General features: G+C 38.6%; 1 protein-coding gene across 4 annotated transcripts in view; it reads left to right on the top strand.

Moving 5' to 3' along the window:
* The window catches only part of LOC139944895 (diacylglycerol kinase delta-like), a 160897-nt gene that overhangs the window by 113805 nt on the left and 28913 nt on the right, over nt 1-18179 (top strand). For all 4 annotated transcript variants that reach the window (XM_071942056.1, XM_071942057.1, XM_071942055.1 and 1 more), the window contains 2 exons: nt 8566-8698; nt 9760-9869. In XM_071942056.1, coding sequence (XP_071798157.1) covers nt 8566-8698; nt 9760-9869 — 243 coding nt within the window. The remainder of the gene's footprint in view (nt 1-8565; nt 8699-9759; nt 9870-18179) is intronic.

Below are 18179 nucleotides of genomic sequence, written 5' to 3'. Positions count from 1 at the left end.
AATGTGGTTATCTCAACAAACCTCCACAGCAAAAACAAAATTTAAGATTAGTAATTATCCCCCCTCCCAAAATTCAATCTGTAAGCTCATTAATAACAGCATCCAAACCAAAAACAAAATAGTTGAATAATAATGGCAGCCATTCAGAAAATGTTGAAAATTTTGAAAATTACTTGTTCTACATTTGTACCTTAATCATTTTTCAAATGACAAATCTGCGATGGCCCTGAAGCCAAATATCTTTCTTGTGACACACTCTTACTGTATGCCAGATTCCATGTTTGTTAATCAAAGGTTTCATTTCCCCAAATATTTCTGGTATCTGTCCCACTATATATTATAATGTTATCATTTTCACAACGATTTTGTGAACCTACTTGCAAAACAGAAAATTTTTCAAGTGAAGAAAACTTGTATTGGAAATTTTCCTGTACACAGATTTGGCTTACATGTACAAATCACGACTTGGAGTTTGGTGAGAGCATTTGTACAAAACTATTTCCGTACAAAACTATTCCGTTGGGAAAAGTAAATTTACATTTATTAATAATGTTGAGCCTAAGGAAGTTGTTGGGTTATTTTTTTTAAGTTACTTTTTTTATAAAAAGCCACACAGGAAAATGTTGAGGATACAGAAAAAACATTTGGTTTGCTAATAGAAATTTATTAGCTTGAAAATCAGCACTTATATTTTGTTGTCTTGAACCAAACAACCGTGAGGGAAGAAAATAGATTCTATGCTCAGTCTCTGTGAAATAAATTTGTTTAAAATAGAACAACATATATTTATAGGATGCAAAGAGCAATCTTTCAAACAAATATAAAAGGAGAGATTTATTTCCAAAAAGTGCAGTATTAGAGCAACTATAAATACAAATATTAATAGTAAACTTGCGGGTACAACCATGGGTAAAACAAAAACACTTTTGAAGGAGTGGTGGCTTCAAAAGGAAGGAGTGGTTTGGTCTCGATGTTTCGAACAGTATACTCTGCTTGTCTTCAGGAGAAGTGCAGAATTGATGATAAATCGCCTAAACGAAATAATTGCTCAGAAGTTGTAGAGTGGCATCTTTTATCTTCTAATGAGAAGTCATTAGAGCAAACGTAAAAAGATTGGCCACCAAAGTAGGCAAAACAGAGGTAACCTCGGTTCATACTTCATGCGACTGTGATGCGATATTGACGTCACAAGTTCGCAGCAAACAAATGGGAAGAGTTCAACTGTGCTAAACACCTGCGAAAGATTGTTAGCAAAAACATAGCTGTGACGTCAAATTGGCTTTCGCAGGAAGTATGAGCAAGGCTTTACAAGACAAAAGCTATTAGCAACAACCAAACATTAGTATCGAAAAAAATATGAAATAAAATAAATTCTCTAAAACAAATTATTCAGTTTAAACAAGTTTTCCAATTTTGGAAAAGGGAAACAATTCCCGATGGCTTGAATCTAATCTTATTATCGCTTGAAGGACATTATTACTGGAGGAAAAAAACGAAACCTGTCATTACAAAATGTCACAACTCACATTGGAACACCCAGGCAATCTCTACTAATTAAGAAAAAAACAGAATTGAATTTTAACGAACGAAAAAGCTCAGTTAATTAAAGAATAATGATGAGTGCATTTAACAAGTAGGCAACCAATTAGCAGTGCATTGAGAAAAGAACAAAAAGCAATATAACAGAATGGAAATGACAGCCAGTGGAATTAACAGGAAGCTGCATTGTTTGCCTGACGATGTAACGTGTACCCCATTTGCTAATAAACGCTGATTAAATAACCAAGACGTGACGTCAGGCACCCTCGCGAGTGGGATACCTTAGCCCAGGAGGCGACTTGCATATCGATCCACATGCATATTACAAAATTGTCTCTCGAAGAAGTAGCAGGGAAAAAAATCTGTGTGGGAAATTTGCCGGGTTATTTGTGGCAGTCACGTCGGTGCTTGCAAGTTTGGAAGAGACGTGCTTTGTCGCGATCAAAGAAAGCTAGCGTCTGTCGTTTGATTAGATGCCGTTTCTAGCGGTTCGTGTCATTGTGTGTTAGCTCGAGTCCGCCTTTGAAGGCTTTCTATCTGGAAGATTATTCTGTGTGCTTTGGATACCTTAATGAGATACTGGCAGTACGATTAAACCTTTTGGTTTAGTACAAATGGAGGTAGGGTTGTTATGCTTTGGTTTTTGTTATACGTTTTGTTTTGGTTTTTCGACAGCAATTTTTTCATACCTGTATTTTGTATGTAAAATAAATGGCATAAAATTGTATGTTTTTTATTTATTTGAAAAACTGATTTATTCAAACCCTTGTTTTGAGGTAGGGTTTAAGAGTAATGCGTTATTTTTCATTGGTAAAGAAATATTTACGAAAATATTTGCGACTAAGCAATCTGGTGGTACCTCGATCCTCAAGGAAGTTTGGAGACCGTGCTTTTTCCGTCGCTGGTCCCCGTAACTGGAACTCACTCCAAAGAATATCCGGAACGCTTCTTCTGTAGAACAGTTTAAAGGACTCTTAAAAACACATCTGTTTATTCGTACCATCTAATGTGTTTTTGATTCTGTCACTTCATGTATTTTTGCTCATCATTCATTTTTCTTTTTTTGGTTTTTGGTTGCATTCTCCCTAGCGCTTTGTGTCCTTTGGAAAAGGCGCTCTATAAACACGGTTATTATTATTATTATTGTTATTATTATAATTTGGTTTATAACCCTTTTGTCCACTCCTTTTTTTAGAAAGGATATGTCTGGAAGATTATTCTGTGTGGTTTGGATATATTAATGAGATACTGCCAGTAGTACGATAGTGGACACTATTGGTAATTACTCAAAATAATTATTGGCATAAAACCTTTCTTGGTGACGAGTAATGTGGAGAGGTTGATGGTATAAAACATTGTGAGAAACGGCTCCCTCTGAAGTACCATAGTTTTCGAGAAAGAAGTAATTTTCCACGAATTTGATTTCGAGACCTCGGGTTTAGAACTTGAGGTCTCGAAATCAACCATCTAAATGCACACAACTTCGTGTGACAAGGGTTATTTTTCTTTCATTATTATCTCGCAACTTCGATGACCGATTGAGCTCAAATTTTCACAGGTTTGTTATTGTATGCATATGTTGAGATACACCAACTGTGAAGGCTAGTCTTTGACAATTACCAATAGTGTCCACTGCCTTTAAGTAAAAATTTGAGGTAGCGTTGCTTCTCTTTCGTTTTGAATTTTGTTTTGTTTTTGTTCTGCAATCTGTCCAGAGTGCGTTCTCAATTATGTATTTAAGATGATTGATCAGTGATTTACAATAGAGACTGTCTGTATGAGTTGGGTTAACGTACTTTGGAGAAGATGTTTGTGGTGGTTCATTGCAAGATTTGTGATTATGGCAGTGCAATAATCCTGCAAAGTACATATGGACGGGTTATTTTTTACTCCAATGCCTTAATCACTACTTGAGGAAACTCGTACTTTTGACAAATTTAGTCGTATCGCTCATATTGAGTTCTATTTATACTTTGATAAAGATGGAGTTATTGGACAAAGCAAGTTTCTAAAGTGCCCAATTATTCTGTGATGACGTCAATCAGAGAGAGAGATTGATTGCACAAATGTAGCCACTACTACTAAAAAAAACCCAGAGTCTCCTTTTAAGCGCACACATCTACCAATGAGGCACTCAGACCACTTGACAAACATTTTTCATGTGAGACCAATATCTTATAAGGGTTTACAAGGTGCTGAGGCGCACTCAGCAGCCATTGCCAGAATACCGGGGCAAGCTCGTCACAAACTGCTGGGATCTTGATGAAATGGCGGTATACAAAACATTTTTGTATGTTTGTTTGTAAGCTCCTTTTATAGCCTTCAGTGTAACTGGGATTTTTTTTACCTGTATTACAAAATGCATGGGCCCTCGCCTTTACGCCCCATCTGGAGGATGAAGCAGTTAGGAAACAAGTGTCAAGACCGGGACTCGAACCCACTCTCTGCTGACTAAAAAACACTTGAGCCCATTTTTATAGAGCTGCTTACAAGCACAACAAATAAGCTAATCACAACAATTAGGTAACCATGCACCAAAATAGCATTTCACATTTACCATTCGTGACTGGTATCCTGTTCATTTTTGCCTAGCAGGAAGTTGTCAAGCAATATTCTCTGCTGAAGCAGCTCTATCATCAAATTAGACCCTGAGCTTGCGAGGCCAATGCACTTGACCACTCGGCCACAACATGCTTAGGTAGCAATAGCACTTTTATTTTTTATGATCAGTTTTCACTTCCTGTTTGATAATGAAAGTGGCTAATTTCAGGTCTCCGCTTGAAGTCTTTTACAAAGGTGCAGAGAAGAAACTTCACTTAACTTTAACTTAAATGCATTTATAAAGCGCTTTAACACTGTTTCAAAGCGCTGTACAGCCAAGAAACACATTAAAAATGCAGGATAAAGAAACATGAACAAAAATAGCAATATGGTTTTAAAAAAACACAACAGTTAAAAAAGAAGCAAAAAAACTGGGGGGGGGGGGGGGGGGCTATAACAGCATATAGAATTTGAAATTACAGTTTAGCAAAAGGATCAAAGCATGATAAAAGTGTAGAGTATTTATAGACTGTGCAAGTCTCGCGCGCACCGGAGCGAGAAAACACGACAACTGAAGAACTTAATATTTTTATGAATCAAATCTTTGCATTAATTTTTTCTTAATGCCGAATCTGAACAACAAAAATACCCATTAGAGCTTGTTTAAATTAGTTTTAGCTTTTTAAACAAATATACAATTATCGGTTAAAGTCTATGTATAGACAAAAGTAAAACTCTGGGACAAGGATGTTTGTTTGATCTTAAATGTTTTGAAACCCCTTTTGTAAATCTACGCCCGAATGTGAAACTACTGAAAGCTGGTTAATACGCGGACGCACGATGGTCGCAAGGGCGTTAGATAAACGCGTGACGCATTTTAAAGAGGAGACCGACGCCTAAGCGACCAATGAAAAGGCTTTCCACCCCGCGCGGCCAAAACAAGCGTCTGCGTAAGTTTCGTGATCGGAGATGGGCACAAATTCTTAATTTTTTACAAGTAACCTGACCTGAGGTCAAGTTTAAATATCGGTTTTTCTTCGTTATTATGTTGACTTTATTTTTACTTTTATATATGTTGTTAATTAGTATTATATTTTTAACAACATATGTCATTTTTATGGTCATAAACTATATTTAACCAAAGTAATGGACGAAACAAAATCTCCCCAACGTAAACCTCCATAAGGTTGGGACCACAATGGTCCCGGAAGTTCAAATCTGCGCGAGACTTGCACAGTCTATTGTGAGGCAGTGGTGTGGGAAGAAAGTGGCTGGGCACCTTATGGTCTTTGCTTTATGGGATTGTTACATGTACACTAAGAAAATAAAAGAGTAGGTTGGGAGGTCAATAAACCAAGCAAACTTTGATTAAATAGCCTGAAACAGGCATGAGAGTTTGAGGCATTGCATGGTTGGGTATCACTATATACTTGGTTTGCGGTAACACCATGTGTGTATCTACTTGCCAGGTAGAGTTGTTCTTAGGGAACTGTCTTGCTTTATTCTACTGCCGCGGAGTAGATATTCGGAGGTTCGGGAGACTTCTCAGTTCTGAAAAGAACTGTCCTGCTTTATAACTATTACCAGGGCGGATGGTATAGAAATTAGACTGGACTACTACTTTAGCTTATAGGATCGTAATAACTGTACTGCCGCGGAGTCAGTTTGGAAATGGTCTGAACGTTTCGACTAGCTTGCTCTAGTCATTATCAGGAGGCATGAGAATCTTTTAGATTTTTTCACTTCAAAAAATGTGGTCTCCTAGTTCTGTGTGAATCTGAATTCAAAATCGGGAGGTAGGTCCAGGTGATGTAATTAGGTCAAACTTTTTTTCACCCATTAAACTAGGTGTTTATGGCAAAATAGAAAGGACATTGTTTGTCGGATGCGGAAAGCGAACGGGTGTACGTCCACACATTGCGTGCTTAGAGAAGTTCAAATGGTTTCTTGGTCAGATTTGGATCCCTTGCTAGCGGAAAAGTCTATTGGAGCATAGATACATCATGCACTCATGCATGTACTAAATCAAATTCTCCCACTTTTTTCAAAGGACAAAATATTGTGTCTTGAGTCTGGCAAAAGGTCTTGGGTTTGAATCCCACCCAAGTTCAATATGCCTGTGATAAATTTTTTCACAGAACTTGGGCTTCCCGAGAAAGTACTCGGTACACAGTGCTATATACGTCGGTGTAGAAGGGTAAAACCAAATAAAAATCAGTTACCCTTTAATTATACTATTATACTCGCCAACAAGGTTTCTTTATCTATCCCGGCTGTCAGTTTCTTCAATGCTGCGTGAGCTGCAGCTGTCTCTTCTTCAATGTTTCCTCTAACCTCTTACTGTATGGAAGATAAGATTGTATCTAAAGAGAACACTCTCCTCCTGAGATACTCCTGTCAGAGCCTGAGAGACCCCGTGTGTACTTGAGACGCATACTAAGATAACATGTCCCATCAATAATCCACATACAGGGAATGTGGTCTAAGCCGTTGATGCTAGACTGCTTCGACAAAAGGGGTCCGGCTATTTGGATGCTGAGATGCCCTTTGATTTGTTTTTGCTTACATAGCCAAAAGGGATCTCATTAAAAAGACTTAAGCCCGGTTCATACTTCCTGCGAATGCAAATGCGATATGAATTTTGACGTCACAAGATCGCACAGAATAATTTGCATCAGTTGACTGATGTGTTTTTGTGTACAAAAGCCAAAGGGGATCTCACTAAAAAAAGACTAAAGCCCGGTTCATACTTCCTGCGAATGCGAATGCGATACGAATAATTTGCGCAGTTGACTTGTACTGAACTCCTGGGAAACATTTGCTGCGAAAACAGCGTAGTGACGTCAAAATTTGTATCGCATTAGCATTCGCATTTGCAGGAAGTATGAACCGGGCTTCAGTCTAACTCTGTGAGAACAAAGAAGTCTTGGGTCGACAAACTGGGTCGACAAACCGGGTCGACAAACCTGCTTGTCATCTCTCTAAACTTCTCATTGTTCTCACAGTGTTGGAGTTTTTGGTTGGTTAGATACTTCCCCACCACGAAAGTGAAGTGAGAACTCTGACCTACTGTCTCTTTTTTCATAGCAGGCTCTACAATTGTGTCTAACACAGAGTGGATCAACCTCAGGACTAACTTTAAAATATCCAATATATTTGGATATTTTTAAGTCACGCTTCCAGGGGTGTGTTTTGGCTGTTTCAGTTGAATTTGCCAATGGTTAATCACTGGCCAACGACGGAAGCAGTTATTGGTTATAGCCGCCAAAGCGCACTCCGCAGGTTATAATCGTGCAAGGCATTCTGAGGGAAAATGGGGCGGCGAGACCGCACACCACTGGGAACAAGGTTGTCACTGTGATAACCAGATACCTTATAATGATAAGGACAGCAGGATACCATTTCTATTTGCTCTGTTAATGATTACACCAACATGGAGCAACAACCCCCCCCCCCCTCCGCTTCTTCCTTCGACTCCTCCACCCAACCTCTGGCAATTTACAGAGCAATTAATTTGATGTCTTTGCTCAGCACCAACTGGTTGTGAAGGACTGTGTGTATGTTACTTGAGATTATTAACCCAAGAAACTTTTCCAAGACAGTCTCATGCGGTGTTTGTAGTTCAATCAGCGAGTGCCATCATTTGCAGTCTTTGTCAGACATCTAGTAAACAAATATTGACTGCTTCGAGTGCTATGGTTAAAACTATGACCCCCGAGGTGATCCCCGGACTGTTTTATTTTCTTGAAGCGCAGCAGAGGGAAAACAGAAAGGTCCGGGGATCACCGAGGGAGTCAGAGTTTTAACCATAGCACGAATTAAAGCAGTCAATATTTGTTTTATTACACCACACCAGACTGGGTACTGCACGCCGTGTGATAGTCGTCGGACTATCACACGGCAAAACGACGCACTATCACACGGCAAACCATGCACTATCACACGGCCACCGTCTAGTAAAACTAAGACATATCATGTGACGCACTCTTAACCAATGAAAAGGCAGAATATTTGTAAGGAGTGTTATAATGTCCGAAACAATATCTTGCCAAGGCGCAAGTGACCGCTAAGTTTTGACTTCATCAGACAATAGCAGTTGCTATAGAAGAGCAAAAATGAGCAGGATACCAGTCACATATGTTACATGTGAAATGGTATTTTGGCTGGTAACCTTATTCTGTCAGCATAATATGTTGTGCTAAGCTACTTTTTGTTCTTAAGCAGCTCTGGGCTCTGGTCTTTAAAGGCTTCCTTCAAACTTTGTTTTGGACTTGATTTTCGAAGCCGTCATGAAAGATTTTGTGTGGGTAGTTGTTTACGTGTGTGCTGAAGAAGCCATGAAGCTACCTAGCTGGGGCCACTTAGGCAGCATTTCTGTAAAGATTCTCTTCATTTTGAAGTTACATTTTTGTCCGGGGAATCAATGTCAAGGGAGATCGCTGAAAATAATAATGGATTTCTGTCTCTCTCTTTTTTCGGTTACAGGAAGGTGAACATATGCGTGATATGCTCTCAGGAATGCATAATTGGTATGCTTGTTCTCACGCGAGACCGACGTACTGCAACGTCTGCAGAGAGGCTCTATCCGGTGTAACCTCCCACGGTCTTTCATGTGAAGGTAAACGATGAGACTTTTTGGATAGAGGTCCTCGACTCAACGACACAAACAATTCATGGCCTTCCGGCAGATTCCCAAACCAAAAGGGCCCAATTTCATAGAGCTGCTTAAGCACAAAAAGTAGCTAATATAAGCACATCCAAATTGTACAAGTAGCAGAATGAGGTTACCAGTCAAAATGCCATGTCACATGTACAACCTGTGACTGGTATCCTGTTTACTTTTGCTAAGCAGAAAATTGTTAAGCGCTATTTTATTGGTCCATGGTCTAGGGAGGTTTGTGGTAACACCAGGTTCATGAAACATTTCTGTATGAGAAGTGGTTCTGAAAAGAGTTGGGCCCTGAGTTTCATAGAGCTGCCTAACGGCCAAATTTGTGCTTACTGTGCATTTCATAGCACTAACCGTAAGCACACGAAAAGACATAATAATAATCATAATAATAATAACAAATTCTTATATAGCGCATTTCACAATAAACTGTATCAATGCGCTTTACATTAGTCCCCTGGTCATTGGGCCAATAAACATCCCTTTAATCTTTCTCAGCTCCCAATAGGGAGTATACAGCCCCGAGCTGCCGTGGCGCTCCAAAAGCTTTTCATTCACAATATCAACCTCTACCCTAGCAGGTACCCATTTATACCCCTGGGTGAAGAGAAGCAATTATAGTAAAGTATCTTGCTCAAGGACACAAGTGTCACGACCGGGATTCGAACCCACACTCCGGTAGCACCAGAACTTGAATTTGATGCTTTTAACCACTTGGCCGCGACACTCTAAGACATGCAGATTCTTACTATATGAAAATGAATGATGTAATATCTTAAATCCATGGTGAACGCACAAGCTAACCTGTGTTTCGTACCAAGTAAATTTTGGGGCCATTATTTTTGGAGTAACTACCAAAGGTATAACCCTCCCGTAAAAAAGCCAGTATTGCTCAAGACACTGTATTTCATCAAAAGAAACTACCATGGAAAAAACGTTTAAAATGTGAGTTAAACAGACATTTGTGCTTTTACAGAATATGAATTGTTTTTTCTTTCTTCTTTTGCCAGTATGCAAATTCAAAGCCCACAAACGATGTGCCGTTCGTGCTCAGAATAACTGCAAGTGGACGACGTTAGCTTCGGTTGGGAAAGACATCATCGAAGAAGAAGATGGAACGGTAAGAATCTTTCTACTTTAGTCTGATTTCCGATTTTTAGTGCTATAAGGTCATTAGTTGCAGATTTATATCGGTAATGATCAAAAGGATGCTAAATAAAAATTGAAAGCTCAGTTGGTAGAACGCCGGTCTGTTAATCCAGTGCTAAAACACATTGGTGTATATGGGTCAAACCAAAATTAATATTCTTTATCCCCGATGCAAATTTCCATCTATTAAATCCAGAGGCCATTGGTTTAAATTCCGCTCTTGTAAATTTGTCTTTGTTTAACCCCAAACCAAATTAAAAATAAATTTGCAAAAATGAATCAAAATCTGCAAACTATTGTTTTACTTTAAAAAAATATGTTTCTTTTGCCGAACAGTTTGTTTGGAGATCACTCTTGAATGATAAACTCCATTTACCAAGAGCTTCAAAAATTTTCAGAATAAGTTTGTCTAATAACCTTTCTAACTGTCTTAAGCAGCCAATAAAGGATGATCTCAAATATATAGATAATACATTTTTCTAACAGCTGCAGTCCATAGGATACATAAAAAATATAAAGCTCCAAGCAAAATTTCTGAAAAACGTAGGGTCAAACAAACCAGTGCGACAAAGGAATCGTGACGTCAGTGGTGGCTATTTGATGTGGAAATGCCAAAGCTGGAGAACTGTGTTCAAACTCAATTAGGGGAAAATCATCACTGGTGTCCAGGGTCATTATAATAGATAAGCCGTTTTTGACTCTCGGCTGAAAAAGCCAAGCGGCCGGGTGCATTTTTGACTTGATGTATTTATTACTAAATGCAAATTTTGAGAGTAAAATGGTTATTAATCCGTATCTGCGATGTCTATTTGGACATAAAACGTTAATTAATAGTTGACATATATCCTTTATTGGCTCTTTAATGACTTTAAAGTCCTGAGTAGACAAATGGTTATAAATAGCCTGAAAAGTCTCTTTTTTATGTTTGTCAGTCATTGTTCTCAGTAAAATGTTCCTACCTCTGAGGTATAGGATTTCTCCAGAGATCGTGATTTTCTCAAAATCTCCTCAGGCCTTCAAATTTGTTCTTTGAAAGAAGTAAAGCAGTCACCAAGGGGAAGAAAGAAATAGTCCACATTGTGTCCCAACCTGTAGTGTAGTATTTCTGTTGATGCACATAGTCTGTAAACCTCATGAGTTGTACCATCTGGGAGGTTCCAGGTCTAGAATAAAAGGGAACCCAGACCCCTCAAGCAATTTTGTCACATTCATCATATTCACAGTTGTGGCTAGAGACGGTTGAGTGCCGGCTGTAACATTTAAAGGCAGTGGACACTATTGGTAATTACTCAAAATAATTATTAACATAAAACCTTACTTGGTAACGAGTAATGGGGAGAGGTTTGTTGTATAAAACATTGTGAGAAACAGCTCCCTCTGAAGTGACACAGTTTTCAAGAAAGAAGTAATTTTCCACGAATTTGATTTCAAGACCCCAGATTTATAATTTAAGGTCTCAAAATCAAGTATCTGAAAGCACTAGCTTCGTGTGGCAAGAGTGTTTTTTCTTTCATTATTATCTTGCAACTTCGACGATCGATTGAGCTCAAATTTTCACAGGTTTGTTATTTTATGCATATATGTTGAGCTACACCAACAGTGAAGGCTGATCTTTGACAATTACCAATAGTGTCTAGTGTCTTTAACTTGCCTGCCCAGTGTGTTTGCCTCTTATTTATGCAATTTCTTTTATATCACAAGCATGATATTCTTCCTACTTTTGTCTGTTTTCTGGTTTGTTTTCTCTTGAGAAAAATCTGAAAAATTATTTTTAATAAGGCCTTAAAAGTCTTGTACACCCTACACTAAACACTAAACTTAAAGCCAGTGGACACTATTGGTAATTACTCAAAATAATTATTGGCATAAAACCTTACTTGGTAACAAGCAATGGGGAGAGGTTGATGGTATAAAAAATTGTGAGAAACAGCTCCCTCTGAAGTGACCTAGTTTTGGAGAAAGAAGTAATTTTCAGCGAATTTGATTTCAAGACCTCAAGTTTAGAACTTGAGGTCTCGAAATCAAGCATCTGAAAGCACACAACTTCGTGTGACAAGGGTGTTTTTTTCTTTCATAGTTATCTCGCAACTCCGACGACCGATTGAGCTCAAATTTTCACAGGTTTGTTATTTTATGCATATGTTGAGATACACCAACTGTGAAGGCTAGTCTTTGACAATTACCAATAGTGTACACTATCTTTAACACAAAACTTAATTATACAACCAATAGTAAATATTTATTATTTACTATTGGTTTTATCATTATCTGCTTTTATTATTGCTTTGTGTACTATATTATGTTAAATCTATATTAATTTTATTGTGTACCCCAGATGTGGGGCAACAGATCTACGGATCATAGTATGTAATTGCTTTTGTTGTCCCTTGGCCGTCTCGGGGTATATTGTCAATGTATTTTTTTTTTTGTACTGTTATGGCAAATAATATAATAATAATAATAATACTAATAACACTATGTGTACATGGTCAGCCCTGGTCCTCTAAATGTTCCTACTTGTTTCTCAAGGACCAAACATCATGGCGATCGTCATCAGTGATTTTTACAAACAAACAAGTTATTAGTGTACCATTTGCAGCTAATTAGCTTAGCAGAATAAATAAATACATGTATGATGACCTTACAATCTTTATCAACATATCAACACAATCTTGCAAGTCACTCACAAAGAAAAAATTTTCACTTACGTACACATTGACAGCTGACTTCAAGGAAATTAACTGCTGTGTTGGAGCCTTTGGCGTAGCATTTTCATCATGCTTACCAGTTGCAAAATCCGAGTTCCAGTGCTTAATACTAGTGTCATGGTATCATTGGATAAGATGGGACAGTAGAAAAAAAGGAACACAAAGGGGGCCAATGCTGTCCTAACATTGGAATCCTTTATATTTTGATGTCCTCACTTTTTTTTCATGCGCTAAAATTATGTTCCCATTTGACTTTTTTTGTTAAAAAAAAGTACCGCAACTTTTCTGTAGAAAGAGAGGGGACAGCATAACAAAGGAACACATCAGGAACAATGCTGTTTTCACATTGGAATCCTTTTTTTTTTTTTATATCCTCACTTTTTTTTTCATGCTCTACAGCCATGTTCCCATTAGATTTTTTGAGGTAAATGTATGGCAGACACTATAGGAGCACACTGTTTGGTTTTAGGTTTACACCGGAAAATTTACCCAAACCATAGTGTTGTAGCATTGTGTCCGCCATATCACAAAAAGGCTTATTGGACTTTTTGTTGAAATACCGCCACCTTTTTATAGAATGACAAAATTAAAAACCAATAGGGACACATGGTAAAATTACCTCCCTGTCAAATATTCTCATTCATGATGTAAAGCTAACATGCCGAAAGAGGTAAGTGAAGACTTCCGTGCACAGCCACTGTAACTTATCTATTGAAGACACTGGACACTATTGTAATTGTCAAAGACTAGTCTTCTCAGTTGCTGTGCATTATCAACAAATGCAGTTTGAGCTCAATTGGTCGTCGAAATTGCTAGATAATAATAAAAGAAAAAAAACGAAAAGGACAACAATTTGTTCTTTTGTCCAAATGCTCTTGCAAAATCTTGTCAAACATTGCTACATTTTACAACCATATTAAAATAAAGCAAGGAACCCCAGTTAAAATGCTGCCGTGTGAATAACACTTAAGTTTCTGGAATACACATACATGTAGTAAACTAGCTGGCATGTCTTTGACTCGCCGACTGCGTGATAACGCCATCATCGTCAAATACAATTCAAGTCAAGGATTGTTAGTTAGCGGTATTCTAAAAGACCTAATTAACGGAATTGCCAGACCATAAAGTAACAGCTGTTAAATTGTAGACCTAGTGATGTTTCGCACTTAGAGTGAACTATTTGAGAGTCGGGACTATGTGAAGATCTTAAGGAGTTCCTAGTTAAATCATTTGGGGGCTACTTCACATTTGGGACCTTTTGAGTTGTTTACTCTTTGAGTCGCATAAAAATAGAAATCCAAGAATGTCCATTTGGAGGGTGTGCACATCATTATTAAGATTGAAAACAAAGATGCTCACAGACTTGCACACACAATGTAACTTACAATGGGACCTAATGCCGTAGGTCCTTTGTGGTGTGTAATGTATGTAAAATAACCTAATGCACTGATTGTAAATAGAAGCTGTTTGCTCGGTGTTCCAGATTTGATAGGTTGCATATTGCGCCACAGCACCTTGTAAATAATGGTGCTATAAAGGAAAAGGTCTCATACTACATGTAGCTACACAAACCTTGCTGGAAAAATCCTGTGCGCTTTGATACCCCCCCCCCCCCCAAGGGGTGTGATACAGAGCATTCTATATGTATTATTAATGGGTATTTGAATTTTTTTCTTGAAATTTGAAATGCTGTAGAATAATAGAAATGAGTAAAACAATCATGTTTTTTTCTTGCGAGTCATAAACCGGATGTTTGGAAACTGTAGTTTTCAAAATATTTTCAAGAAGTCTCTTATTGGTTTGTATCAAGTGTAATACGTTGTAGTTTAGTTCCATTTGTTTGCTCACTTTAAAGCACTTTGATTTTGTTGAAAAGGCGCTTTATAAATGCTCTGTTTTTTATGTATGTATGTATGTGTCCCCATACCTTGGCTACTCCCATGAGATGGGAAGTTCAGAGAGAGATTTCTCCCAGCTTGATTAGGAGTGTCGTATTCTCCTTCCGAACGCTCTATGAATACACTGATGGATGTCGATGAATAGCGATCTCGACGATGGGTCAAATGATACTGGGAATACTTCCCTTTCTTGATCTTGAGTTTTTGAGGATTGGCACGAAGCATGAATTCATGAAATGGTGAGGGTGGATTCTTTGCATTTCCTGAGGTGACTGTGGGTACAGTGCACTGTGAATTGATGAGGAAACAGTTTGGCTGAGTATTGAAAAAATAATGGTTCGCCTCGGTGTTCCTGGTTTGATTGGCTGCATATTGTGGGGTGTCGTGGCCGAGCGGTTAAGAGCACCGAATTCAAGCTCTGCTGATTCTGTTCAGCAGTGTGTGGGTTCGAATCCCGGTCGTGACACTTGTGTCCCTGAGCAAGACACTTAACTATTATTGCTTCTCTCCACCCAGGGGTAAATGGGGACCTGTGAGGGCATAGATGGTTCTTGTGATTGATTTAGCTGAGTAGCACATTTATTGCACGAGGCTGTATACTCCCCAGGGAGCTGAGATGGTTTAAGGAGTGAATTAAGGCCCAGTGACCAGGGGTAATAATTTGAAGCGCTTTGAGACACCCATGCGGGAGTGAAAAAGCGCTATATAAACTCAAATATTATAAATATTATATTGTGCCACAGAACATGGGAGATTTAAAGATATCTGTCCCGCACGTCTTGTGTAAAAGAACCCAGTGCACTTATCGAACAGAAAAAGGGTTTGCCCTGGTGTTTCTCACTGGATTGGCAGCATATTGTGCCACAGCACCGTGTAAACCACGACATGGTGCTATAAAGGAGTAGATCTCACAATTCAAACGTAGTTCCACATACCTTGCAGGAAATACTGTATTTTAAAGCGCCTTGAGTGTCACTGAGTAATGGATATGCACACTTTATTAGAATCCACTATTATTATATTAAAGTATTAAACTATTACACAGTTGTATGTAAAGTTATGAGTCTCATGTACTTCAAGAACGTAGCTCTGCACACCTTGTAGTAAACAAAAATACTGAGCACTTTGATAAAGTGCCACATAACAACTCCAAGGTATTATTATTATTATTTCTTTTCATGATACTTGGTTTGAAGTTAGTTCTTGTAACTGTCATCTGGGAAAAATTTCCCCATGAAATGACATTGTCCTTTGAAACTAATCTGCGTGGGTTTTCCCTGTTGGGGTTTTTCTTCCACGTCTAAAACTTTAATCTCTTCATTTCCTTTCTCTACAAAAAGTTGGGATGCTTTGCCGACTGTATAATACAGATTCGGTTTCATAGATGGGTTTACAAACTTGTGATAAATTATTTACTACTTCATGAAGATAAGTTGGGAAATTACTTCCTAGAAAAATAAACAGGGTGGGTGGTTTTAATTTCTCAACAAAACTTTCTTGAAGACAATAAGAACAAGTGTTTAGTGAATTACTGATGAATAATTTATAAACTATTTTGTAAAGGTTATAAGGGAAATTTACACGTTGATTGACTTAAGTATTTTCAAATGCAAACAAGTAATTGAAGATTTATGTTAGTTCTAAAATGGATAAGAAAGTTCTCTGACTGTTTGTAGAAGTTGAAGCTGGGGGAGATAGGGTTTAGTTTTGGTTGTTTGCAAAAATTAATTTTTTAAGAAGGGTGGCGACGAGGTTTTAAATCAGGTAATAAAAGGGTGGCGACAAGTTCTTATAAAATACTGCGCCTTCCGCGTAAGTAAATTGGTGAAATGAGCTTTTGCGCTCCCAACACCCGAAACCACCCGGTCTTTATCAGCTGTTTTAACACCCCCACATGACATGCTGTGTGATAAAGGACTGAGCCAAGGACAAGACGGCAAGGTTTCATAAAATCATAAATGGCCTTTTTGTAAAAGAAAATGTTTTGTAAAAAAATCTGCAAAAAAAAGTTAATGGCCTGATGTTTCGACCCTAGCAGAGGCTTGTACAAAAATTTGTAACAATTTTCTGTGAGTTTTCAATTTCTGTTATATGCTGAACGATTGTTCGTGTACTAATATGTTTTACATTGAGAACGAGTATGCATTAATTGGGTGAAGCATATAACTTAGCGCCCCCCTTTTTTTTTTAAGGGGGGGGGATCAGTTCTACATTTAAGTGCACGTTAACACGCACAAAGAACATTTTTACATGGAGTGGTTAGCGTGTTTGGTTTGTGTCACACGACGATAACAAACCTAGATAGATAACAGATTCAAAGTTTTGAGTGTGTGTACTTTTTTCCCCAGCGCTGCGTAGTTCAGCGCTTGGTCTGTATTGTGGTGTGTGTAATTGCGAGCCTTCTCAGATCATCTCTGACTATGGGGTGTCGTGGTCGAGCGGTCTAGGGCGATGGACTCGAGCTCTGTGATTGAGCTTGGCCTAAAAAATTATGGCTACAAGAATATCATCGACCAAATAGAGTCGCCACCAGTCATCTAGTACCCACTAGACCGCTAACGAATGAAATACGCTTTACGTAAGCAATGAATTCCCTGATTCCGCAAGCGCCATTTATTTGGTTGTGGTAAGCAGAGCCACGAAATTGAGCCCTGGAGCCGATTTCATAAAGAGCTTAGATTGATTTTCACTGCAAAATCAGTCGCAGTTGCTTAAAGCAAAGCATGATGTCACAACACAAATCACTGTCGTAATACTGACAATTTGTCTTGTGATGAAATATTTTTGCTTTGTGAAATTGGCCCCTGGTCCTGCTGTCCAGTTTATAAAATAAAGTATGGGCAAACCCTGCAATAGACTTGACATAGTCAACAGGACACAAATAGCAGTCGTTGTCTTTTGTTGCGGTTGAAATAAAGCCGTTCCCAGACAATCTTATCCAGTAGCCACTTGACTAAGTTAACCTGAAGGCTGTCGAGGATTTCAAGCTCGAAGGAGCATCCTCCTTGGTAGTCCGGCCGTTATCATCGGTCACTGGTGATGATGACAGGCAGATGCTCTGGGCCACCATTCATCAAGTGAGGAGGAATCTCATATCAGAGATTTTAACGATCGGACACGAAGGTTCAAGGATGGTTGTCAATAGAAAACCTTCTTGAAACTGGCGATACGGATGGTTGCAGTTTTAGTAGGCTGGTCTGAGTAGACAGTTGAAAATCAAAGGCAATGTTATCTTGGCCCAATTTGCTTACTGCAAGCAAAAGAACCAGCGCTTGTGGAAGCGGGGAATTCTGTGCTAACCTCAAGTGTATTTCACGGGTTAGCGGGGAATTTTGGCTTGTGCGCGTGCGTACTCCACAGTACTGGGCAAATTCAGTGCTTGCACGTAAGCGGAGAATGGTAATTGAAGCGCGGAATTTGGTGGTAAGGAGAGCCATGAAAATGGGCTCTGTATTCGGACACCGACCCTTCAGCTGATAGTTGGGACCCCCCCCACCCCCCGCCCAGTTTTGCTGTTTTATATTTAACTCAGGGAGTCTGTGTATTTCTGAACAATAAGTTTCAGTTGATAGCACAATGGGCTTTGGGGAAAAGAAGCTGAACTATTCTTGTTGATTTTACTCTTGGCATTTCAGAACGTTAAATTTCAGTCGATTATAAGGCAGTACTATACTG

Source organism: Asterias amurensis, chromosome 12 (assembly GCF_032118995.1).
Source record: "Asterias amurensis chromosome 12, ASM3211899v1".
Lineage (NCBI taxonomy): Eukaryota > Metazoa > Echinodermata > Asteroidea > Forcipulatida > Asteriidae > Asterias > Asterias amurensis.
This window is presented reverse-complemented; position numbering and strand designations above follow the sequence as displayed.